Source organism: Periplaneta americana, chromosome 2, assembly GCF_040183065.1.
Source record: "Periplaneta americana isolate PAMFEO1 chromosome 2, P.americana_PAMFEO1_priV1, whole genome shotgun sequence".
NCBI classification, from domain to species: domain Eukaryota; kingdom Metazoa; phylum Arthropoda; class Insecta; order Blattodea; family Blattidae; genus Periplaneta; species Periplaneta americana.
In genome coordinates this window covers 112,334,551-112,362,542 of record NC_091118.1, presented here as the reverse complement: position 1 = coordinate 112,362,542, position 27,992 = coordinate 112,334,551, and the positions used below count along the sequence as shown (strand labels likewise).

At 35.4% G+C, this 27,992-nt stretch overlaps 1 protein-coding gene across 1 annotated transcript; it reads left to right on the top strand.

Moving 5' to 3' along the window:
* Nucleotides 1–9: 9 nt before the first annotated feature.
* On the top strand, nt 10–27,664 carry LOC138694515 (uncharacterized protein F13E9.13, mitochondrial). Its single transcript, XM_069818308.1, has 7 exons — nt 10–232; nt 5,392–5,474; nt 7,406–7,546; nt 8,570–8,769; nt 15,703–15,830; nt 18,129–18,249; nt 27,324–27,664. Exons 1-7 carry the CDS (start codon nt 157–159, stop codon nt 27,394–27,396), a joined length of 822 nt encoding a protein of 273 aa, XP_069674409.1. The 5' UTR covers nt 10–156; the 3' UTR covers nt 27,397–27,664.
* Nucleotides 27,665–27,992: the final 328 nt, after the last annotated feature.

Below are 27,992 nucleotides of genomic sequence, written 5' to 3'. Positions count from 1 at the left end.
ACTGGCTGACAGACATCTCAGTTTTCGCCTGCTTTCTGTCGGTAATCAAAACTTGGTTGACCTCTAGATACCGGTACTATTTTTCTTTTTATAGCTTCAGAACGAATGAGGTAGGCCTATAGAGGAAACACAGCTGTGTCTAATATTCTTGAAAGCATGCTTCGTTTACGGAAGTTGTTTGGTCAAACAAAATGCAGTGTTATCGGCATGATCCATGTAGGAGCTCTTCCAGGTAGGTACTGTAGGCCTACATATCCTGTGTGTTATCCGTAGACAAATAACAGAGGTGTTATCTACGTGTATCCTACAGCTAATCTCACTGATGCATGTGGCACACTGTAGTTACTTTATCTCTGAACAGATTGGAAAAAATATTAAATTCAAGCTTCGGTTGTATTCAATATAAACTATAAAGTACCGTACCGGTACGAAAAAGTAGTTTATCAAGAAGAGGTTTGACTACAATGTGTTTCTTATTTAACTGCAGTCTATAAAGAATGCCTGCTGGGCTTAAAAGACTTTAAAGGCGAAATAATGGTTTCTTAAATTCTTAGATTTCAATCGTATCCCCCACATTTTTTAGGCCTATATTCCACGGTTTGCGTAAAGTTTGTGAATGTTGCGAGTGTTACAGGTATGACGCAGTGTGATATAGAATACGAGTACCGGTCACTACCGGTACCGTAAGAGTATATGCTGAATTTCAAATAATAACAATCCTGGGGTAATAAAAGGGTACAGTTTTACCACCTTTCACACCATTGTATCAAGTCTTGCCTATTGACTACATAGTGATGAATGTTGATTGATGACGTACGCACTAGAAATTAATTACCAATTTCTTACGAGATGTTGAGTATTGCTGATTTAACAGGATTGCCAGATTGTGATAACTTCTAGTCGCCGATTTGCGCGGTGCTTGTAACCTAAAGTCTCCTTATAAAGACACTAAGAAGAATGGTCACCTAGGCCTATAACCGAATAAAATGCAATGAAGGTATGCGGCATATTATATTACCGTACGTGCCGGTATTTGAATTGTATGTATGCACTTGTGCTATACAGTGCTATAGGCCTACTTATTTGTTTACATAGGTTCGTATCATAGATGGAGAGTAGTGAGTATAGGCATTGTTACAGCACTGTGAATAAGTTATGGTATATGAATAAAATAAAATAATAGGCCCACCGAAGTTTTCATAATAATTTTCGCATCACTTGCATTTACAAATAAGTGTATGATAGGCCTAGGCAGTGGCAGCACTAGGATTTACGAAGTCTTTGACAAATCTGTATTCAAGGCCCTATATCAATATGATGATGATGATAATAATAATAATAATAACAGAAGTAGTAATATATTAAACTACTCACTATATTATGTAGCTGAATTTTGACAATGTCTTACAAAAAATTTCATTCATTACACACTGACAATCAATCACAGTAATCTATTAGATTATTTTTTTTTAAATTAACTAAAATAACTCGTTTAATTTTTTACTTATCACTGAATTGAAATCTTGAGTTACATCTGAATAGTCTAGACCAGTGGTTCCCAAACTTTTTTGATCGCGGATCCTTTCGACTCGATAAAAGATTCACGAATCCTCAAATTCAAATTAAATTAAATTCATTTAACCGCTAGATTAATAAATATATATATATATATATTTTTTTTTTCAATATGCTTCCATATTTATATTCTGTACGTATTATTTTAACATCGACAATATGTCTACAACCAGTGGTGATATTCGCCGGCAGGGCATGTAGTACGTATGGGGGAATCCAGAAATGCATATAGTTGGGAGGCCGGAGGGAAAAAACTTTTGGAGAGGCCGAGACGTAGATGGGAAGATAATATTAAAATGGATTTCAGGGAGGTGGGATATGATAAAAATTGGATTAATCTTGCTCAGGATAGGAACCAATGGCGGGCTTATGTGAGGGCGGCAATGAACCTCCGGGTTCCTTAAAAGTAAGTAATATTTGCAATTACCATGGACATATACTACTGTATATGTTTAACGTAAGTACACATGAGAGAAATGATTGTTAAACATCTTGAATAACACTACTGTCTACAACTACATTAATTACAGGTAACTATAACGTCATTGTTAATTACCAAGCATAGACATGAGTTCATAAACATAGTATTTATAAACTGAGTGTATTTTTTTTCAGTAATTACATGCATAATTATATAAATAAATACTTTCAAATTGCTAATGTGAAGAATGGTGTTGTTTCCTCGTCTCACAACTCACCCGGTATGACGACTTTGTAGCATTTTCATTGTCGGTTTTCGCACTTTCCACCAAGGTATTCTGACACTGTTGTAACCCTTCAAGTTTATGTTGAAAAAAAATGTAGGCCTATGTTCTTTTTCTTACATTGGGGATGGCTTGTTTTCAAATGTCTACGCAGTTTTGCGGGCAATAAAAAACTCTTAATGGCACACAAAGGGCGTCCGGAGCAATTTTACTGCTTGTATACGTAAATCCAAGAGCCAAATATGATTAATCACATTTTCGTTTTTTAAATTAGCAGCACTGGAGTGTGATACATGACAAGATGATCGATGATTTCTGAATTGTAGAACTATAATTTTTATTGTCTTTTGTTAGCCACCGATCCATTGAGACGACACTGTATAATATGAAAATTAAAATTATTCGTAATGTTAAATTAATATTAGGCTATATTCGGAATCAAAGACACGTAATTATTAACACACAGCTTAACACGAACACCTCACATAAGCCTGCTTGTACTGAATGAATAAAAACTCACTTCACAATAAAAGCACAGTCTAGTATATACAGTCACGAAGCTCAATATGTAGGGAATATGCATCCACAGATAGTTGCTAACCACTAGGATCCCTACAATCGCCTCATCACAGACAATGCGAAATAGTACCGGCACAGTCTATTATTCCTAGTACTCTCATCACCTCAAGCTTCGTGACTGTATATAGCAGACTGTGATAAAAGTAGCAGAAGTAGAATGTGTGCACAACAATGGGCGAAATTCGTTTATTTTTAAAAATTGGCTACGTGTCAAAATTTATTCAGTGTCAATCAAATTTATTTTCCAATTAAGACCTTAAGTCTCCGAGCACATTTACAAAAACATATTCTTACAATGTTGGTCTCAAAAAAAAAAAAAAAAAAAACTGCAAACGTTCACATAGGCCTACACCAATCAGATAAGAACTAACTAGTAACTCGTCATATTCCTGACAAAAATTTTTAATAAAATTACTAATAGGCCTACATCCATCCATAATGGATACAGTAAGTGTTCTGCCCATGGGCATGCCTTTCACTGCAAACCCAGCATTCTCAAATCTTTCCTATTTTATGCCGTCCTCTTAGTCTCCGCATATGATTTACATATCTTAATGTCATCTTTCATCTGATATCTGCCCTGAACTCTTGTCCTGTTCACCATTCCTTCCAGTGCATCCTTCAGTAGGCAGTTTCGTAGCCAGTGACCCAACCAATTCCTTTTTCTCTTTCTGATTAGTTTCAGCATCATTCTTTCTTCACCCACTCTTTCCAACGCAACTTCATTTCTTATTCTGCCTGTCCCCTTTACACATTCCAGTCTTCTCCATATCCACACTATTTGTTTCATTCACTTTGTCGTAATGTCCATGTTTCTGCTCCATGCAATGTCACACTCCACACAAAGCACTTCATTAGTCTCTTCCTTAATTCTTTTTCCAGAGGTCCGCAGAAGATGCTCCTTTTTCTATTAAAAGCTTCCTTTGCCATTGCTGTCCTTCTTTTGACTTACAGGCTGCTTATCATACATCCCAAGTATTTGAAGCTGTCCACTTGCTCTATTGTCTCATTTAGAATTCCCAAGTTTATCTTCTTTATTTTTCTTCCTGTGACCATGGTCTTCGTCTTGTTTGCATTTATCTTGATTCCATACTGCTCACAGTTGTCATTTAGTTCCAATAGCATATCCTTAGTATCATCTCCTCTTCTGCTAACAATACCATGTCATCAACAAATCTTATGCACTTTATTCTTCTTCCTCCTACTTTTACTCCTCCCATGTTCTGAAAACAGTTATTCACCAAAACCTCCAAGTTGATGTTGAACATGGTAAATGGAATTGACTAACTTAACTGATCCCCTGATAAGTCTTGGTGGATCCCCAGGGATCCGCGGAGCACACTTTGGAAACCACTGGCTAGACTATTTTTATGGGATTTTAGATGAGTACTGAGGTTTTCCAGTCGTTACACCATTGAGAAGATAATTCCGCCACTGAGGTCGAAAAAAATCGGCAAGCAAAATATACTCTATCTCGATTTTTAGAATATAGGCTACAAGCCAACGCCGATCCTGTTTTTCTTTATTGCTTAAAATCCTAAAATAGTGGATAGGTGAAAAGTGTCTCTTATTGACGTCCAATGGAAACACAGCATATTCTTCTCGAACAAGTTCTTTTTCGACAATTTACAGCCTTTTCTAGTTCTGAATTGGATGTGGCTAATTGCCAGGATCAACGCTATCAAAAGTGCTTATTTCACTAATTGAACCTGCTGCATTAACGTTTTCATTGGAAGATGCACCACCAGTGTCACTGTTTATATTACTTTCATTAGATTGATTGTACTCACATTTATTTGTAGAAGTGGGGGGTTCTTGAAGGGTCAAATCATCACTTCTCGCAGAATGCTCAGTTACGGGCACTGTTTCATTGATCTTAATATATTTCAACATTGAACCGCATAACTGTTTCTTCAATTGCTCTGTCACCACCCGTTTTTGCCTTTTTAAATGCCCAATTCCAATTTTCTACCTCTGTCACGTTCTCTCTGGGACATTACAATGAAAACATAATGAAGTGAACTTAAAAAAAAAAAAAAAAAAAAGAAAAGAAAAGATAACTCTCTTGGGAAAGTATAACTGAATAAACAAAACTGGAACTTTACCACAACAAGAACGACCTACTTCTCAGTCAGATGTTAACTGTGATACTCCTTGTAACATAAATGTGGCTCATTGTCATTAGTTACTTATACTTATGTCCCGCTTTTAAAAACCTCACATAGATCTGCTCAGCAATGCAAACGTTTCCCCTCCTCCTAATCAAACTAATAACAGATGTGTCTCAAAATTTGGGATCCAAGCACACCCATTATATATGTACTCGTAACTTCCCTATTTTATACAGGAAAAGAAATTATAGTTCTGTATGTTCATATTCTAATGGAAAAGTAGGCCTACTAAAAACTTGCAGTGAGAAAGATGCCATATGCATCTAATCTTCACAACTCTTAGCAGATGTACTGAGCACCCTTTAATGTTAATTAGGTAACAGAGTTGATAGTATTGTGCTCAAAGTAGCAATTTGTTTCAGGAACCCCAGGTTATGCAGGCTCTGTGCAGAGTTTGGTGGAACGAGCTTGTCAAGATGCAGAAATCTATAAAGATAGCAACATTGTGAGTCAGAATACTAGCAAAACCCTTAGAAATATGTGATGCTTTCAGCTTTAAATTATTTGAACTCCATAGAGTTCAGAGCAAAGAATATGACATTTTTTTTTATTTTTACAAAGTCACAGTCTTCGCCTTTATTGTCTATTATTTCCAATAATGGAATAGGTCTTTGTGGATAAAAGTGAATTAGTATTAAGCCATGTTTCATTCATCATTATGTCAATATCGTTAGTATCAGAGTTTTTCTTTTAGTGTGCAGTCATACACAATTTGTGCAATAATAGGACAAATTTTGTTCAGTAGTAATAAATACAACAGAATACATAAAAGCAATGGTCTAATATTCATGAAAATTTACGATGTATAAGTTACTTGATACAATACAAAGTAAAAGTACTGGTAAGGATAAACAATTATTATCATAGCAGAATTATGTAGAAGTCATGTGAAAAATTATCTTGTAAGAGTCATCAGTATCTTAGAACTTTTTATTTTTCCTCCTGCAGGCTGTCTTCTTGACATTTCTCAGCATCGCTGAATATATCAGTAAAGTACTCAATCAGAATCACCAATTTTAAAAATTAAATTCTCTATAAGCAGTAACTGACGAAGTTGACAACCTTGGCCATTGTTGTTAATGCACTCGATTTTTAAATAACAATTATACGTGGTTTAAATCTACAATTTATTGTTTCCATTATTATTTTCCGGAGTCTGGTGTTTCGATTCCATTTTGTACCAGAAAACTCACATCATGAACATTTCATCATACTAACAGTTGGTATCAGCGTACTTTTGGTCATATATCCAATATGTACCAGTGGACGTTTGATCATATGGGCATCTGAAGAAAAAAAATTATGATCTCCTTCTTTGTGTCTAGATGAAGTAACAACATAAACCAGTCATCATAGTTTTGTATTTCACAGGCAGATTGGTGATTCCCTCCATTGAGTGTGGTTCAGGAGGCATATTAATCCTTCTAATATGTAAACCATCTTTTTCAAAGATTCCTTCTTTGGCAATTTTACATTGGTCTCACTACTTCAACTCGCAAGTGCATTTTATACCACTATTGCAGTATTACTACTAGATTCAACTGCCTCTCTTTTCAAACATTCTCTTACCATTGCTGCTCCACAAGAATTTCATTTGGATGTGTTTTTGTGTGTCTAGACACATCCAAATAAAATTCTCAACACACAACTCAATTTCAGAACACACACACTCTTTGATTCCACATTATACTACACAAACACACCCCCACAGGAAATACAAAGAAAAAGTGCCAAGACCAGCACCAACCAGTTCTGAAGATGGCCCATAACAGGTACGGTAAAATTTAACACGAGAAAGACACATAATAAATATTCCGTGTGATATAGTGTTAATAGTTGTGTAATCAAGATGTACAAATATATATATATATATATATATATATATATATATATATATATATATATATAACAAGAATGCCTAAATTTCACATACAAGGAACAATGCCAGAAGACTAGCAAAATGCAATAATCATACCAATATTTAAAAAAAAGAGACAAGAAAGACCTGAAGAATTACAGAGGAACAAGTCTTAGCTGTTTATCTGATGGTTTTTAATCATGTGTTGACATTCCTGAATAAACCGTCTTAACTATAACAACTTGAATTATAACAATGGTTCCATTTTTCCGTCCTCTATCACAATTTAATACGGTATATAAAAATATTCTTTGAGATGGGTGAAAGGACAGAGTTCCCAGCTCAGGAACACATTTCTTTTAAGTTTCCTGCTTAATTTAATAACAGAAATAGTTTCTGGAGATCAGTGTGAAAAGGTGTACTTCTGTCATCTCATTTCTGTCTTGTTGATAATATTTTGAGTTAATGAAGTGGTATTTTCACTGAATATTGAGTTGGCAGATATGGTCTGTTATTAGGATGCAGTTCTGCTGGAAAACATGCACGATGTGCCTTATGTACAGCCCAGGGACATGGGGCCAGAAATCACTGCAGTCATGGCAAGAATTTGCACTCAAGTTCGGGAGATGCTGCCGTCTCATGTAAAATGTGGAGTGCAGGTAAAATATTGTTTTCTTTATTTATTTATTTATTATTTAACCTGGTAGAGATAAGGCCATCAGGTCTTCTCTTCCCCTCTACCAGGAACTTACAACTACAATATTAAGAATACAATTACAATGGAATGCTCTATCTGCAGACTTACTAAAGGCTTTACCAATAACCAAAAATGTATTTAAAAATAGGCTTAAGGACTTTACTAATAGACGGTAGTATATTATGCACAATATTTTGTTGTTTTACAAGTGTAGTGAGTAAGCAGAGAATCATATTAAGCATTTTCTTACTGCGTAGAGTAGGTTTAATTTTTACTTAATTAATAAGAAATTTTCTTTCTTCTTAACTTCTACAATAAACTGTCTAGCCTATATTAATCAGTTAATCTTTTAGTACTTTGATTTTTATTGTATTTGTAAATTTAATATTAATTGTAATTGTAATTAATAATAAGTATGCGACTATTTTACGTTCATGTGAAGAGATTATGGTATGATGACAGGTAATTGAAACGGGAGGCAAGGTAGGTAGGTGTAGAGGTGTGAAGGACTTGGAAAAGGAGAAAAAGAGAATGAAAATTTCTACGTTTGTTAAGTTGTAGCCAGTTTAGAGTTTGGAAGGATGGGGTAATGTGGTCAGTGCGACACACATCGCAGATGAAGCCAACACAAGAATTATGAACACATAATCTTTGCGACTGGTTGACATTGAGGTCAGTCAGTAGAACATCACAATAATAAAGTGGGACATTACTAGTGTTTCCACTAGTATTTTTTTGAGTGATAGCATGAGAAATTTTCGAAGCAACTACTATCAAACTATTTATATTAAGAACTTCTATCTCTGTCTTGTAGTAGAGAATGACATTGCTATGTTATTGGTTCTCACCATATGCAGGAGATTTGCAGCAGAGTATAATAGTGTATTCCGACTTTTTTTTTTTTGTGTTTATAACAGCAAATGAAATTGAGGAAGAGAATTTTTTCCTACAAGATTCTGTTCACTTGTTTGGTATTGTGCCACAGGTTTTGGCAGGTGGAAATAAACAAGCTTTGGCCATTGCTCTAGCTGCTGACCTCCAATTCATTCGTGCAGAAGGCTTTGTTTTCAGTCACATGGCTGACGAAGGTTTTACAGATGCTTGTGCTGGCCCACTGTTGCGGTACAGAACCAACATTAGAGCTGACAACATTCTCGTGTTCACAGACATCAAGAAGAAACACAGGTGACTTATTCGACGAGTTCATGTTAATATTTTACAAACTGTAAATCTGTACCCTATTCAAATTGTAGGGATTGAAGTGATCTTGTGGATGAATTAATATATTCATATATTTTGCAAAAAAGACAAGAGGAAGATTATTGTAACGAACTGATTGTTGCATTTATACATGTTTTGGATTTACTAGGTGCTTAATATGGCTGAGAGAAATGCTCAATATTATGTGTTTGTAGTTGAATTTACATGAAACATGGAAATGTAGTGCATTTGCAGCAGTCATTTCGACAATTTGGAGATAACTGAGGTAGAGGACCAGTTCCAACTAAAAAATATTCTCTCATGGGTAAGGAAATGGAAAGAATCAGGTTCTGTGTTCAATGAAAAGAGAACTGGAACATTAAAAACTGTACACATTCCTGAAAGTATTGAAGAGTGAGAACTGGATTACAGCAAAGTCAAACTTGTTCAGCACAAAGACACGCACTCTCTCTAAATTTATTAAATCACAGCCTATGTCACATACTACATCTTGATCTGTTGTTTCGTCCCTGTAGAATGCAAGTTGTTCAAGAACTGAGTGCTAACGACAAATGAATCGTTCATATTTTTTCCCAAGAAATGCAGGAATTAATTCAATAAAATCCATTGCTCTTGGACGTGCTACTGATGTCTGATGAGGCTAATTTCCAAGTTTCTGGGTTTGTAAACAAGCTGAACTTTCTTTATTGGTCCAATATGAATTCAAGAAATCTCCATGAACAACTGCTGCATTCAGAAAAAGTTATTGTTTGATGCGTTATCAGTGTAGAAGGCATTATTCGTCCCTACTTTTTCCAAGATGCTACAGAACATGCAGTTACTGTTAACTCTGAGTGCTATGTCGAAATAATCCAGAAGTTCCTTCAGCCACGGCCCATACTGCGAGACATGACAGAGTGGGATGTTTGGGGGTAGCTTGATCTCCTGGTTTAGATATGTGGTATGAGCTGCAAGATTCCTTGACCTGTCATATGCTGACTTTTTCTTGTGGGAATACCTAAGGTGAATGGTGAACACTTTGCAGATACTGTTTTGCAACATAAAATGATAATCTATAAGTGACAGCTGTCTTATGATATTGATAATTTTTTTTTTTCATAAGACAATAATTTCATTTTTAAAATATGTAACCTCCTGTGCCTATAATTCTCTGCCTATACCAGGTGATGAATACACATTGTAGTGATTTCAATGCTAATATTTATATATTAAAAAAAAGAGGTACAATAATAATACAAAAATGAAGCCAGGCATTTTCTTTCCATTCTATAAAACAACCATCCACGACAAATTTCATTTAATCCCGAAAAAATAAATAGAGGATAAAATTGAAGGCAAACCATGGAAAATAATATTAAGAATTCCTAAAGGAATTTCACAAACACCATGAAAATCTGCTGTTGTTTTGTATAGATTGGTGACAGGCCATGACTGTTTACCAAGCCATTGTATTGAATATAGAATAGAGTATTCAATACATCTTTCTGTATCCTATGCAGGAGGGAGGGAGGGAATGAACACACACAGATATATATTAACATATTAGCTCTCCTAAGTATTATACAAGATAAAGCTATCTTAGTCTTTTGTTGTAGAGAAAAAAATTCTCTGTGCATTCATACCATTAACAGTAATTTTTTCCTCCGAATATTATCATAAATCTAAAAAATGAATACATAGTATTTACCACTGAAATGAAGAAGTGAATTTCCCTGATTATCTGAAGTATTGAAAATTGTGATGCAGTTTTTACACCTATCTTTGTGAGAAAGGATTTTCATCACTCAATGAAATAAAAACAAAACACAAGAATTGTCTTAATGTATGTATCAATCTTAGACTAAAGTTGAGAAATATTGAGCCAGATATCCAGTAACTGTGCAAGAGCCAACAAGTTCAACCATTTCATTAAAAGTAGTAACATAAATGTATTATATTCAGGGTGACCAGATTATGAAACTGAAAAACCGGACACATTTTTTAGTGTGTCATTTTCTTCAGCACATCCTCCCCCCTCCAGAAAATAAATTTCAAATTATAACATTCACATAACGTCAATATTACCCTCAAGTGTATTTTTCAGAATCATGGATTTGTTTCAGGAGCTTCTGGTTTTTCATGAGATAGTCGTAAAATTCTGAACATGTATTACTGAAGTGTGTTTTAACAACTAGTACAGCCTTTGGAGTTTCTACATTAAGACGACTTTTTTCCTCGGACCAATACATATTCATAAGACTGAAGATGTGCTCAACAGATGTAGTGGTCCCAAGAACACTCAATACAAACTCTACCATTTTGGAAACATTGTCAACATTGATGTGAGATTCTCTACATGAGACACTGTAAGTTTTCTTGCAGTCCAGTCCTCAATGTTCTGGTGGATGATGTTTCGTACATGTAAAAATTAATCAAACAACACATTATTATTTAAACATATCACAGATCCATAGTTCGAAAAGAGAGCAAGTGAACCTTCAACATCACTCCATTCAGGAACTTTTCTTAAACAGACCTAAGATACTTTCTTGATTACATCAGTATGGCGACACCAATTTCTTATGTATTCAACACAATTGTTGAAAACCAATGCAGTAGCGGTGAAGAAATTTTGCTTGGAGATGAGTCCTTCTTCTTCTTCTACTTCTTTGAGAATGTTCCTGACACTTGAGGCGACAAATCTATTTGCTTTTCAGCAGATAAGAGTTTTACAAAGGTTTTCAATCACACCAGAAACTTCAATCAAAGAAAGTTCTTCTGATGGCATTTGTCGTATAGTTCTATCATAAACATCTAGTTGGTCAGCCAGGAATTTCAGCCATAATAAAGAAGTTCTGTCCGAAAAGAAATCTTTGAGAATGCGTGGGTCACTTCTCAGTTCACATAAAGTATGATTTCAAACCATCAAACATAGCAATGACTCTCTGAAGTGCAGGAAATAAAGACATCCATCTAATTTTGGCGTGGCTCAATAAAGATCTGTACCCAACCTCTGCAAATTTACAGAATTCCTTCAGAGACTCAGTGCTAACTATGCAGATATCAAAGTACTTGTAGATCTTGTGAGGATAACTTCAACATCTATTGGAAGACAATCTGCAGCTGTCTGGATGCTATTAAGTAGCACATGTGCACCACATCCAGCTCCCAATATATCTTTTGCAGGTTTGTTTTGCAGCCTTACAAAGACATTATTTTTTCCATTTCGGTCTATGCCACCAAAATGAGTGTTTGTGTTGTCTGCTACGAAATCAATTACTTTCTCAACCAGATTGTATTCAGTCAGTATTTTCTCTATGTACTCAACTTGGGTTTCTGAACACTCATTTGGAAGATTTGTTAGTTCGATTAATTCAGTAATGATACCTTTTCTAGGATCAAAATAACGCACAATTACTGGAATTATCTTCACTGCGTGGTTAGAGGTGTCTATTAGCATTGATTATACTTACATACTTATGGCTTTTAAGGAACCCAGAGGTTCATTGCCATCCTCACATAAGCCTGCCATCGTCCCTATCTTGAGCAAGATTACAATCATATCCTACCTCCTTCAAATCCATTTTAATATTATCCTCCCATCTACATGTCGGTCTCCCCAAAGATTGTTTTCCCTCCAGCCTCCCAACTAACCTATATATACTTCACAGAATTTAAATGCATTATACGAAGTAAAGATAAAGAGCTGTAAACTTGGGGGGGGGGGGGAGAAGAGGGAACATAATATAGGATTTAAATGGGGATACAGACTTTCAGCATTCTTGATACCAGTGTTTTATTTTTAGCATGCTATATATATACTTATGCATTGGTGAAATAAAGTGGAAGATTTCGGTGTTAAATCTGCCACTATTTCGGTGTTTATTTCGTGAAATAAGTTGTGAATTTAGTGGGTATTTCGTGAAATAAGTTGTCAAATGTTTTATGTTATGTTTAATATAAAACTTTTTTTATTTATACATGTCACATATCAGCATTACCAAAATATAAACTAAGCATGGTTTCTACATTGTTCACACAAACATTTGTGTGACAATCTATATTTTCGTGTGAACTGAAAAACCTCTCTGACTCCACATTAGATGTTGGGAACCACAATTTCTGCAAAAAATTCACATCAAATTCATTGTGGTCCTCTACTAATCTCCCCAAAATCTCTTTACATCAAAATATAGCCTCCGGTGATAGTTTCCAGTGCATAACATAATGCAACAAAAATACATAAAACATTCTTCAATCTTTGCTGCAGTCAACTACAGAAATCAATCTTTTTTCGATAGCCATAGAAACAGTAAGAGTGTACATAACATCCATAGAGAAAAATAATATAGAAATACTGGCATTACCAAGTGATTGACTTTCATTCAATCATAGTGTTCTGCCCAAGGGCAGGTCTTTCACTGCAAACCCAGCTTTCTCCAATCTTTCCTATATTTTGCCTTCTTGTTATTCTCCGCATATGATCCATATAAATCTTAATGTGTTTATCACCTGATACCTTTTTTCTCTGTTCACCATTTCTTCCAGTGCATGCTTCAATAGGAAATTTCTTCTTAGCCAGTGACTCGACCAATTCCTTTTCCTTTTCCTGATCAGTTTCAGCATCATTCTTTCTTCACCCACTCTTTCCAGCACAGCTTCATTTCTTATTCTCTCCGTCCATTTCACACCTTCCATTCTTCTCCATATCCACAATTTAAATGATTCTATTCGCTTCTCTTCACTTCGTCGTAATTTTTTACATTAGTGAATATAATTTTGGTGCATCTTTGATAGTATTTGCTATAGAGGGTATATTTCGTTGTTATATTTTGCACAATGATCCAAATTTCGCGAGTTTGTTTTGCTTATATATGGTATTTTAGGAATCTAGAAGGATAAAGGTAACAAAGAAAGTGTTTGTGAAAAACTTTGCGCATATCACTATTACCAAAAAATACAATCCCTTCTTACACATTAAACTACTGACTAGATTTTGTTCATATTTAGTATTAATAAATAAATTTCTCTGAGAAGTGCGTAATACACATTTAAGGATATTACTTTAAGGCATATCAACACTTTGAAGCCCAGTGTAACAATTTTTTATACCTAAGAAGTAATGACGAATAAAGTAATGTTTTCTCTGGGGGGGAAGTATATGTAATGCTTATACACAAGCAGTCTTCCCACTTTTCATGAGCTGTTGTGGCACAGTCACTTTTAAAGTACCATCTCCCACTACTCTAATTTCTTCCCTTTCTACCACTTTCTGCACTCTGTTTGCAACATTAAGATGCTGACTGCAGCTATCGTTATTTGAGTGGAAGAAAGATTGAAGGGAGGGAGGGAGAGAATTGTAGTTATACCCTGCACTGTCTCTATTTGTTGTGTGAACAGTATATGCCATGAAACAATAGCAGACTAGGGCAAAATGAAGGTAGATAACCAAGAGAGTTCTTTGAAATGCAGTACAGTAGTTATATTTTAATGTCAGTACTGGATGAGAAGAAACTGCCTACTGAAGGATGCACTGGAAGAAATGGTGAATGGGAGAAGAGTTCGGGACAGAAGAAGATATCAGATGATAGGGGACATTAAGATATGTGGATCATATGCGGAGACTAAGAGAAAGACAGAAAATAGGAAAGACTGGAGAATGCTGGGTTTGCAGTGAAAAACCTGCCCATGGACTGAAACACTTATGTATAGTATATTGTTGTTTTCTAATGCCAGGCGTTTGACAATGAAGTCATTTTAACTCTTGCACTCCAATATTTTTCAAAGATATTGTCATGGTCAGCCATGATGCACAGATTTTGGGGTGTTCCGAATCCATTTCGTTGAGTTAAATGGCAAGTTGTAGCTGATTTAAGTGAACACCATATTTTAACGTTTTGGTGGCTACTTCATCCACACACAACCCCCAGAATGTATGGAGGACCACACCTGCTGTTGGTTGACGGGTCTACTAGACCTAGTTTTTTTTTAAGTAGGTTATTTTACGACACTTTATCAACAGCTTAGGTTATTTAGCGTCTGAATGAGATGAAGGTGATAATGCCAGTGAAATGAATCCGGGATCCAACACCGAAAGTTACCCAGCAGCTAGACCTAGTTGGGAGATCTTGTTGATCACCAGCTTTCCCTCCTTAAGCCACTAGAGGACGATTTTAGTGCCATAGCAGGTCATCACTAGGAACAGAAAAGTAGAAAGAAAGGGTAGGAAGGAAAGTGAAATGAATCCCTAGGCCTCGAATGCTCTAATACTGTCGGGTCGAAGAAAGTAAGAGTTCAGTCAGAGGACTGGATAGGAAAAGGTAAAGAGGGAATTAGCTATTGAATAGAGAAAAATTATACCAAATACGGTCATTAACTCATCAAGCTGACCAGTGCTGATGAATAGCCCCTCCCTTTAGTTCAGCTTGTAAAATTGTGCTTACTAACAGCTGCACCACGGGAAGGTAGGGATGGGACATTGGGTATTTGTCCAGGTTGGTTCCTTAAAACCTTCAATGGGAAGGATTAATGGCTCTCCCCCCTGTATTCGACAAATACCGTTTTGCAGCCATGTACAGTATGTATGTAGTAAGTATGGGATGAATGTGGTCGTTAAATTAATGAAGTTATAAACTGAAGAGTATATGTGATCCGTTATTTTATTGCTTTCTTCATCTTTTCTCTTTTAAAAAAATGTGGTTTTAGTGTCTGAAACAGAAGAATTTGGACGTTTACATAAATAGGCCTACTAAGAAAATACAATAAATGTTATAAAATACCACTCTTAAAAATTGTGGCTGATAAATCATGCTCAGCAATGAAGAACTGCTTTTTAATCCAATGTAACTTCTTCAAATACACTGGATGAAATGTTACCGCTACCATTTCCCAGCATCTGTATGTCATTGCTGCTTTTAGTGCCCATGCTATCACAGCAGACATAAGCTTGCAAGAAACAGCCAAGGCTGCCGAATTCTTCTTATCTGACGGAGTGATAGTAACTGGAGTGGCCACAGGTGACCCAGTGGATGAACATCACTTTCAAGGTAGGTAAAAGATTTAGTCTAGAAATCTGTCCCACTATTCAATTGGCTTCTTCTTGAAGTGTTAATGAGTCCTATATAGCAGAGTGGCTAATTGACAATCCATTGACAACAACCACTTTTGCAATCATGCAAATTCACTCCCCCCCCCCACCTCTCTCTCGATAGAGGGTAGCACACTCAGGCATTGCAATACTTCTCTGACAGATGGCCAGCCTGTCACAGAAGTTGAGGTGACAACAAAATGATGTTGTGAAGGACTGCAGGATTGGGAAGAAAGCAGGTCATGGCCCTTTTGTAATTGATACTATTCCATTTGCCCGGAGAGACTATGGAAGCGACAAGAAACCCAAGTCAGGATAGCTGATTGCAGACCTCCTGAATACAAAGTGGACATAGAGTATTTACTACTACAACACTGTGCAATTATTACAAACAATTATTTATGTATAAAAATTAAAAATGATATAAAATGAAAAAATAAAAAATCTGAGTGAATGTGTATGTTTGCAGATGCATCAGATTGCTCTAATTTAGACATATTTATCATTCATAGCGTAATTTTTATCTCTACATTAGGTCTCACAATGAATTCTTGGACATCAGAAAGGAGGCCTTGGCTCTGAAAAAACCAGACTTAAAATCCATTAATGAAGGTCGTGTAATAACCTACCACATTAGCTTGGCCGCAAAAATCAATTTGAACACATTACATAAATATATAATTCACTAATTGTATTATACATAATTTGTATTTTATTATTATTATTACTATTATCACTTGAATAAAACCAATAGCTATTGTATTCCACCATGCGAGCAGATGCACTTATTTCGATTTTTCACCCAATCACTTCAGTTTGAGAACTAACTGTTAAACCTACCAAGTAGAATGAAAATGGTTTGTAGATTCGTTGCCTGGAGTATGTTACCGTTAAATTCCCTCTTTTGTGTTGAAATATGTGGAGTTGTTTCACAAACACATTGTGTTTATCTTCATACAGGCCGAAAGCAATGTTCTCAAGAGGTTGTCAAGCTATTAACTGGTAGGCAAAAGTAAGTTTTGTCAGTCTCAACGTAATTATATAAATAAGAGATAATAAAAGGTTTAAGTATGTACAAAGTACTTCCACAAAAAAACTAGATATCATTTGCTGTTAAAAAATACACAATTTTTTGTGTTTATCACACAAATTAAGACTTTCACAAGAAAACGTAAAATTTGCGTGAAATATAGAGTGTATGTTTGAATAGAAATGACTGCCTGGCATATAATCTATGAATCTGATTTCTTAAGCCTTTGAAGGTATCAATTCTTTGGGACTGAAATTACCATCAAGAAAGAGAAACTTTGAGTAAATTAATATAAATGTCCTTAGGCCTTTCCAGTTACCATCAGTGTCTAATAAGTTTCTATTTATTGGACTTAGGGTTTATTTCATTGCTGTTAATAAATAAAGAATTCACATTTGGAATATTAGCTCATCTTCGTCTTCAGATGAAAAAAATTGGTTATCCCACTTGTTGGGGTTGTTACAAACAATTAAATCTGTTTGAGACTTACTTCATTCACATTCATTAACAACACTGGAAAAAGTTCCTCTTCTTAACAATGCATCGTTGCTTTCTCCCTCTTTTAGTTAACTGCCTATTGGGTTCAGTATTATGTGCGGGATATTTGTTTGAAATGTGATTAATATGGGTAAATTTAGTTCCTAAATTATTTATTTCGTAGCACCTACATTATTTTGCATGGATGGTCCACAATTATGTCAAAGTACATGCTTCAGCCAACATAATAGCCTACATATCGACGGTTCAGAGCAATATTATCATTACGCTGACTAGTCTATATGTACATTATTGCTATCCATTTTCTTTCCTTTATTCTTTACAGCCAAATTAATTTAATATATTCCTGTGTGCAAATTTCACATTTAATTGGTAAATGAAATCTAAATATTCAGTGAAGCAATCATGATCTGTTCTCTATAAAAATGTTACATGGCAGTTCTTTATGGAGTCAACAGCAGTTATAATTGACCTAGTATGTTTCATGATTTTTTCAATTTAAATTCTTTTTACTCTCATGTGTGCAGCCTTTTTACCTATTTCTTAACCTGTTCTTTTAATATGTTTTCTATTGATATGTTGGTTGATCCCATAGATCCTTGCACCCCTATATAATATAACATCAAATTTATGTTAAATAAATATTCAAATAAATTCGTCTGAACCTCAAGGCTTGATTCGTCTGACACATATTATACTGATGATGCAGACTACTCACTTTGCTTTCAGAAGTGCAGCAGTGCACACAACTTCCTGTTTTGATTGGTTCGGGAGTGACAACAGGAAATGTGGACAGATATATGGATGCTGATGCTGTAATTGTCGGCACTCATTTCAAAGATAACCAAAGGTGAATAGCAATTAATATGCTGAGATTACTGAACTGAGAAAACAGATTTATCTCTGTAGATTTGCCTCCTGGCAGATCCCACTCGTAAAAAGGAAAACTGATTGATGATCTTATTTTTATCTGCTCGTAAATGTAACATGAATTGCTCACACACAAAATAATCAAAAGTGTATGTTTTATAAATAAACACGAGAGTAGTAATGGTAGCAGTACTTCATGCATAGATGCTACATTCGTAGTTAAGGAAGTAATAGAAAAGATGAAAGAATTCAACTGTCCACTTTATTTATTATTTTTAGAATTTGAAAAAGTATATGACCGAGTAAAGACGCAAAAATTATGGAAAGTTCTGGAATACTATGAAGTCCCCAATAATTTAATAAATGCCATAAGAAGTCTTTATGAAACAACTTTAAAATAAATCAGGGGTTCAGACAAGGTTGTGGTCTCTCACCTTTATTTTATATCTGGACAAAATAATTAAAGAATGGAAATCATTAAAAACCCCCAGGAGTATACATTGATAAAAACACAGTATTACAAACAGTCATTTTTGCAGATGATCAAATATTGATGGCAGAAAGTGAAGATGATTTGCAACGATCTGCTTTTAAACTGCAATCTATTCTTAGAAACTACAACACAAAACTTTCAGAGGATAAAACTAAGTCAATGACAATAACTGGAAAACACTTTGAGTTAAAATACTGATAAATGACAAAATTATTGAACATGTAACAGATTTTGTATACTTGGGAAATCATATATATCTCAATTTGAAAACCAAAAAGATGTTCAGAAAAATTTAGTAAAATATAACAAATTAAATGGCGTGTTGAAGGGAAATTTTGGAAAATATATGAGAAAAGAAATTCAAATTAGATACCACAATGTTATTTCTGAACCAGCTTTTATATAAGGAAGTGCTGTTGGATTCCCTGGCAACATGATAAACACAGAATTAACTGTTCACAGATGAGATTTCTATGCTCATTAAGTGGAGTGACTTTATGAGATAGAATTAAAAGTGAATTAGAGAAAAATGTCATGTCGAAGAAATGGTAACAGAAATAAAAAATACCAGTCCAAATGGAGTCATCACGTTCAGAGGATGCCATTTAACTGCTTACCTAGCAAAATATTAAATTTTAAACCAAAAGGAACCCGAAACATAGAAAGATCACTTTGGCAATGGACAGATCAGTTTTTGTAGTCGCAGAATGGACATCGGTTACTCAGAACTGCAAAGAGGAGAAGAAAAAGTAGTAGTAGTAGTAATAATAATAATAATAATAATAATAATAATAAATAATGACAGCTGTAAGCAGTATGGGATGAAGATAAATGCAAACAAGACAAGGCTATGGTTATCGGAAGAAAAATGAAGAAGGTAAATGTGCGAATTTCAAATGATGCAGTAAAGCACGTAGACAGCTTCAAATACTTTTTTTTTTTAACAATTTATTGATCGATCAGCGCATTTAGCGCTATACAGATCATTTATAAAATATATAAATACAATATATGACACTGAATTGAGGGCAGCCTAGATTGGGCTCCTCAATGAACAAAAATAATTGTTAATAAATAATTATTTACATAGGTTGATGTGATGATAAATTTTGATTATAATATGAGGTCCATTGGAAGTCGGCTCTTGATTCTGGTGGGAAATGTGGACTTCCTTCCGAGAGAGTAATGGATGGCGTCTGGAACATTTTCTAGGTTGTTATAGAACTTCTTAGCTTGTGAATGAATAAACCGTTTGATTGTGTCAATACCAGTTTCTCTGTTTAGTTGGCTGTTACAGACAAACCAAGGAAAAATGAGTGAAATTCGTAGGACTTTATTTTGAAATGACTGGATGTGTTTAATTTCACTTATTGCAGCTCCTCCCCAGACAGGACAGGCATAAAGCAGTAGAGGTCGTAATAGAGATGTGTAAAGTAGCATGCAATTTTGTAGCTTTAGAGATGATTTCTTGTTGAGGAGCGGATATAATTTAGCGAGTCTTGAGTAGGCCAATTTAAGTTTGTTGTTGATGTGATGTTTCCATGACAGACGGCGATCTAAGTGCACTCCAAGATATTTTACAGCTTCATCCTTTGGTTTCCATGGTATCACGTTGGTTGAAAGATTTATGCATGGAGGATTAGCAGGACGACACAAAGTAAATATCATTGCTTCGCATTTATTGTAGTTCAGTGCAATGCGCCAATTTTCAATCCAAGGGCATATGATGTTTAAGGCTTCCTGAAGGTGATTTGAGGTTAAGTTAATGTTGCGATGGGTTGCATAAATAGCTGTATCGTCTGCATACATAGCAATTTGTGCAGTTGGTGTTGCAGGAATATCCGAAGTATATACATTGAATAATATCGGACCTAAGATAGAGCCTTGTGGAACACCAGCACTAATGGGTCTAACAGAGGAGTGAGTACAACCCACTCTGACTGAGAATGTGCGATTTGACAATGTGGGTGTGTGTCGTTATTGAGTTCCCACGTTGGATGCCATTTGAGGGTGAGTGGTTATTGTGACCACACGTTGGGCGCCATTTGAGGGTGGGTGCGTCTCGATGTTGCGTGAGATTCACTCAGGGTAGCCGAGGTACGGTTGTGGTGTAGGTTGATGTCGGGAATAATACCAAGCCGGCTACTTAAATAAAAGGCAGCGTAAACTTCAAAACTATAAGTTTATTGTCGTATCCACTTGGTAAACCCTAGAATATGTATTTCCGGCTGACATATAATTCAATCGTTGGTCGCACTTCTGTATCGACTCTATGGCGGCTCTGAATAAGCTCTATCCGATACTACAAATTCAATACTCCGTCCAGTACACTATGACACGAAGCGAAATAGTAGTCCTGTCGACACCAAACGAAGTAGTTATTCTGCCCTGTATGTAGGGCCGCCGACACGATGTAAAGTTGTTTTGATGATCTCCGCTCCGAAGCGGAATAGTAGTCCTCATCTCCGCTCCCCGTCACCCTTATTTATAAAAACCTATCCTACGCTAAAACTAACTATCCTATTGGTTAAAAACTACGTCACTAACTGGCCTAAAATCTATTCCCTATTGGTCCAAAGTGACCTCATAAGCTGGACCAATTATTGGGCGCGAAATATGTCATCTCTAAATTTAAACTTTGGATTTCCCATAACATCTAATTAGTTTGTATATCTCACAAGAATACCCGTTCTTTGGAAAACCCAAGCTTGGCAGTATCTTTCCCACGGGTCTAGTCCGACTCCGGCTTTTATGCTTCATCGAGTCTATACGAAACCCCGCTCAAGGTGGCCCTAAATCTGTCCGATGCTGACAAGTGACGAAACACCTGTGTGGGGAAGCTAATTCTAACGAAGTCGCCAGAACATCCCCGCGAATACATGTAATAGAAATATGGAGATATCACTTCGCTAATAAATCGGTCTCTCCCTCTCCTAATTACTGCTTCAACAAGGAACTAGTCATTATGTTGGATAGGTAGTCTGGAACGCCAGACTTGTGTAATTTGTACCGAAGACCTTTATGCCAAACTCGATCAAATGCTTGAGTGAAGTCAAGAAATGCGACTGCAGTCTGTTCTTTGTTTTCAAAGCTCTGTGCAATTTGTTCAGTGATACAAAGCACTTGATGGTTGGTAGAATGATTTTGACGAAAGCCAAACTGATATGGAGGTTTTTATTTTTATTTTAGTAGGTTATTTTACGACGCTTTATCAACAGCTTAGGTTATTTAGCGTCTGAATGAGACGAAGGTAATAATACCTGTGAAATGAGTCTGGAGTCCAGCACCGAAAGTTACCCAGCGATATGGAGGTAGGATGGATGCTTGAAGTAGAAACGTATCCAAGCGTTTCAGCAAAACCTTTTCAAAGACTTTGGATATAGTTGATAAAAGACTTATGGGACGGTAACTTGTTGGATTTGAAGCAGGTTTTCCAGGTTTATGAATTACAATTATTACTGCATGTTTCCAAATATCAGGGAAATATTCCAGACGAAGTAGAGCATTGAATAATGAAGCTAAGTTTGCTAGACCTTTAAGAGTAAGATACTTCAATACAAAGTTTGGGATGAGATCGTATCCAGGAGATTTCTTTGTTGGAAGTTTCTGAATTATTGAGTGGATCTCATTTGGCGAGGTGAAGTTTACAGGCAATGGTGCTGAAGGATAATTATTCGGAAAATGTTCTATTTCTTCGTTGAATTCTTTATTCTTGATTGGGTTTGGTATGAAAGAGACTTGAAAGTTGTCTGCGAAAATTTCACACTTTTCATTGTCACTTGCATATTGACAACCGTCTTGTTGTAAAAGTGGGATTACACATGGCTCTTTCAATACTCTCTTTCCAAAGGGAGGAATCTTCTGGAGATAAAGTGGATAGATGGCGTTGATAAGATATGAATCGGTGTTCGTCCAATAATTTTTTTACCTCTCTGGTTAGTTGATTTAGGCAGTGATGCTGCCATGGTTCTCTATTTTTTTGCCAGAATCGACGGGTTTGATGTTTTTCCTTTATAAGCTGTTTTATTTTGAAGGAAGAGTTTCGTGATAAGATTTTCTATGTACCCATCTTGTCGGAACTGTTGCTGCTTGAATAGATGAAGTAATAGCATCAGTGAAAGTACGAACTGCTGCATCAGCATCAGTGATCGTTTTCAAGTTATTGGTGTGCTGCAAAACATCATCTAGGTTTAATTGAAAGTTGTTCCAGTTTTTATTACCCTCGATAAGTCGATTGGGAGGAGGGCGAAGCATAGGGTTGTTGTCAAATGAAATCAGAACAGGACAATGATCGGAGTCTAATTCATGTAATACACGCATGTTTGAGGCATTCTGAATATATTTGTGCAAAGCTATGTCCACTATATAACGGTAATATGTTGTGTCGATAGAACGTGGATTCCAAAGGTGCATCGATATTAATAGAGTTTTCTTCTGAGATAGTAAACGTCTTCCATTAGGTGTGGTTACACGACATCCCCATATTTGATGTTTACTATTTAAGTCTCCTAAAAGTATTTTTGGTGTAGTATTAGAAAAAAGATTAACATCTTGAGAATTCAAACGTACTTTTGGTGGTTTATATGCTGAAATTATAGTAAACTGTGGAAGGTTATGTGAAGTTATCTTAATAGCACAGGCTTCTAAACAGTTCAGTTCTGGCAGAAGTATTGAGTGATGCTGTATATTTTTCCTAATTATAACTGCCACACCACTAGAGGGTGGTGAATAAGACGAGTCTCAGTAACACATGCTACAGCTACATTGTGTCGAGAGAGAAATTCTAAGAAAGCTCCTCGCTTAGCTTTGATTCCATTTGCGTTCCAGTTTAAAATAATCAGTTCAGAGAACATTTTATTGACATTAATGTTCATTATTGAGAAGGCCTGTGACAAGTTGGAGGAGGTAGGTGTGGTTTCAGGGAAGTTATCACTAATTGAATTAAGTTTCCAATAACATCTGTAGCAGGAGAGGTATCTCGAATTGAAGTATTGGTAACATTTGTTTTAATAGGTACTGAGTATGGCCAAGAAGGTTTAGATGGCGAGGCAGAAGGAGAATTTGCTGTAAGATTAGGAAAATTTTGCAAATTTAAGGTTGGCGGTGATGTTGAGAGGTTTTGCTGTGGAGGATTTGAATCAGACTTTTTCTTTAAACCAAGATAATAACTACAATCCTTAAAATTTGCTGAGTGTGCTCCTCCACAGTTTATACATGTTGGTTCGGCTTCTCTAGGTTTAGTGCATTCAGAAAAGTGATGATTTTGAGGACACTTCACACAGCGTGGTGTGAGATGGCAAAAGTTTTTAGTGTGACCATAACGCTGACATCTTGTACACTGAGGAATGTTTCAAGGTTTTCGGCAATATTCTACTCTAATGAGAGCATGTTGAATTTGTTTTATATCAAAAATCTTCTTACCCTGTTCATTGTTGTCCATTTCCACTGCACAGAGCGGCATAGGTTGTCTGTCTCTATAGAAAAGCCTGGTAACTTTAATAACAGGCAGGTTGAAGGATTTAAGCTCCAAGATAACATCATTATCTGTTAGAGAATGAGGAACATTGCGTAAAACGACTTCCAGTCTCTTGGTATCTGGATTATGAAAAGTATGATAAGGGAGCTGTGATTCTTCTAAGAATTTTGTAACTAAACGAAAGTCAGCAGCAGTAGTAGTATTAATTTTTAAGACATTGTTCTGTTGTGTTGAATACTCATTGGAAACAATGGAATCTATGTCGCATATTATCTGCTGGTAATTATTTACTTCGTGAAGAAATATTGGTGGTACTCTGATTTTGGGAGTAGGCCTAGTAGAGGTTGATTCTTGTGTTGATGCTGGAGTCACATTATCAATTTCATCATCCATCTCCTCAAGAGGGGAGAACTTGTTATGGATGGTAGTTAGATCAACTACATATTTAGAATTTTTTTTAGAAGCTGGAATTGTTTGTTTTTTATTTGGTGTGAAAAAACTTTCATCAGAATTAGAAGAATTATTTCAGTTATTTCTTCATATTGTGTTTTGTGACTAATTTTGAAGGCTGTATCAAGGAACGTGATGTAGAAGAGTTAACTGGAGGGCCTTGATTTGGGAAGGATAATTGGCCTTCGTCTTGATGTGATTGCATATTGAAGGCTATGCAACTTCTTTTATTTTATGATAAAAACAAAACACTACCGGTATCTGTTTCAGATAACCAAATTGTACGTATTTAACTTATTAAATATTATATTATTTGAGTAAAACAAATGTTCCTAATATTTCCACACTTTCAGCTGTCAATAATATAAATAAAGTTTAAATTCACTTACGAACTTTGCTGGATGTAGTTATAAGCACTTAAATAATAATATCACCATTGAACACAAACTTACTAGTTTCATGACCCACTCCATCCTTCATATACTTGGGGTGTACTGTAAGAAATAACATGAGCTGCTGCCAGGAAGTTAAAAGAAGGACGACAGCAATGGCAAAGGAAGCTTTTAATAGAAAAAGGAGCATCTTCTGCTGACCTCTAGAAAAAGAACTAAGGAAGAGACTAGTGAAGTGTGACGAAGTGAAGAAAAGCGACTAGAAGCATTTGAAATGTGGATATGGAGAAGAATGGAGCATGTAGATGAAGTAAGAATGATGCTGAAACTGATCAGAAATAGAATAAGGAATTGGCTGAGAATAAACTGCCTACTGAAAGTTGCACTGGAAGGAATGGTGAACGGGAGAAAAGTCTGGGATAGATATCAGATGATAGACGACATTAAGAAATATGGATCATATGCAGAGACTAAGAGGAAGGGAGAAAATAGGAAAGATTGGATATTGCTGAGTTTGCAGTGAAAGACCTGCCCTTGGGCAGAAACTACAAATAGTAATAGTAATAATAACAATTATCCCCCCCCCCCCGCAATTGTATCTGGCTTACAAACCAAGATTTTCTACTCACTGTTGCTCCCCAAATTCATCATAGTGCTGAGTCCTAGGTGATGTCTTAGAATATGTGGCTATGGTGTGGGATCCATGTATCACATAACCTGCCGCAAATCAAACCAGTTCCTCTGGTGAAAAGTTATAAACTGAAGAAATATGAGACTGAATCATGTCTCACTTATTGCAATTTCAGACCACTTAAATGGACTCAGAAAACTCAAAATCATCTTTACTAAAAGGTAAAAATAGAAATTACATCTCAAAGTATAACTTGTTGCAAAGAAAAATTATAATGGGCAGATATGGAAGAACTAACCAAAAGGAGGAGAGGATTACCAAAGCATTTTATATTTGCATTCATAGGCTGGCATATATTACTCTTTTGTACAGAAATTATACCCGATTACACGAAAAATCAGACTATAATAAATCGTGTCTGAAAACATACCTCTTTCATAGGGAAAATTGATCGAACATTGTTACTTATGAATTTATCAATATTAGTCAATCTATGCTGGTTTTCAGAAAATGAAATAGGATAATTCTATATATATATAAATGGGAGAAGAGTTCAGGGCAGAAGAAGATATCGATAGACGACATTAAGATATATGGATCATATGTAAAGACTAAGAGGAAGGTAGAAAATAGGAAAGATTGGAGAATGCTGGGTTTGCAGTGAAAGACTTGCCCTTGGGCAGAACACTTATGTGTATGTATGTATGTATGTATGTATATATATATATATATATATATATATATATATATATATATATATATACCTTCAGCACAGCTGAGGGACACACATAGTGTGTGTGTGTGTGTATATATTTTTTTCTGCGGTGATAATTTTATCAAGGACAGTGAAAACAAATCAAACATATATATATATATATATATATATACACACACACACACACACATATCTATATATATACATATCTATATATCAGGCGTTTCAGACCACACATATCAGCCTTTTTTCTCGAAAACTATGTGATACTGGTTGTTCATAAAAAAAATGTTGATAACCAAAATCTATGTAAAGAATCAATTGGTGGCAGTACCATTTCCTGTAAAAAAAACCGGAAGTAGTGGTACCTGTGGTCAACTTCGAAATTTGAAATGAGAATGTAGGTAATTGAAGGTGCCATTGGAAACTGCTTTTAAAAAGAAACAACTTTTATTGAAACTTTTTTTTCCCAACTTTTTTGTTTGCTCACAAAGCAACAAAAATGATATTTTCTGAGAAATGTTGTATGTTGTTTATGTATGTACACTTTTCATAGTAAGTGCTCGAAATGTACGCCATCCTCCTAACATCCGTGATTGCACGGAGACCTTCAGCACAGCTGAGGGACACACATAGTGTGTGTGTGTGTGTGTATATATATTTTTTTCTGCGGTGATAATTTTATCAAGGACAGTGAAAACAAATCAAACTCCAAACTCATAACAAGTAATTGCAATGAAAATAAGTAAAAAAAAATGGCAGTGTAGATAAATAAAACCCTACATTTTATCCAAAACTATGAGCAATAATAATTTATTACTTTTTTTTAAAATGGCGTAAATGTGAAATATTTATGCTTTTCTTTCTAATATTTGACTCTTCTTCTCTCTCTTCTAGGTGGCAAAATAGCGTTAATCATTCCCAAGTTCTTCGATTCATGGATAAAATTCACAAGTTAAGAAACAGTTGAAATGTAGCAGTTGAGCACCATGATCTACACACTTAGAACTGGGATGATTTCTGTCCACGTCTCATGAACTTGAAGTACTTATTCAGATTGGGAAATACTGAATGATGCTTCTATATCAATTGGAACAGAGTACTGCATCAGACATCAGTACTGGTACTGCATACAGTACCATTTTTAAACTTACAAGCAGCCCACACATTGCAATGACCATTTTTGGGTAATAAAACATACATGTATCACAAATCTTAAAAATAATAATAAAAATCGGCAAATTGTTAAACCATGTGTTTTTCAAGTTCAGATAACCAATGTTTTTCGTCATTCTAGTACAAAGAAGTAATTGAAGACATTATTACAAAAACAGCCCTAGTCATTTTTAATGAAATTGAGTTACGGACACATTTGCTACTATTTCAAATGTTTTGTATTTATTTTTATTGTTCTTCTCAAAAGTATCAATTTTGACAAGAGTTGTTTTTATAATAATGTCTTCAATTGTTTAGTTGTTGTTCAGTGTGATCATACCAAGAGTATACACAGGGTTGGTCATAATTTTTACCTAGAAAAACCCATGCAAACACACTTGGCTATTATAA

Excerpts from the sequence above, each read along its gene's own strand:
- LOC138694515 (XM_069818308.1), top strand. The coding sequence starts at position 157 with ATGCTTCGTTTACGGAAGTTGTTTGGTCAAACAAAATGCAGTGTTATC. Across the intron at positions 7,547-8,569 it reads ATGTAAAATGTGGAGTGCAG|GTTTTGGCAGGTGGAAATAA; the intron begins GTAAAATATTGT and ends ATTGTGCCACAG. Across the intron at positions 8,770-15,702 it reads GACATCAAGAAGAAACACAG|TGCCCATGCTATCACAGCAG; the intron begins GTGACTTATTCG and ends TGCTGCTTTTAG.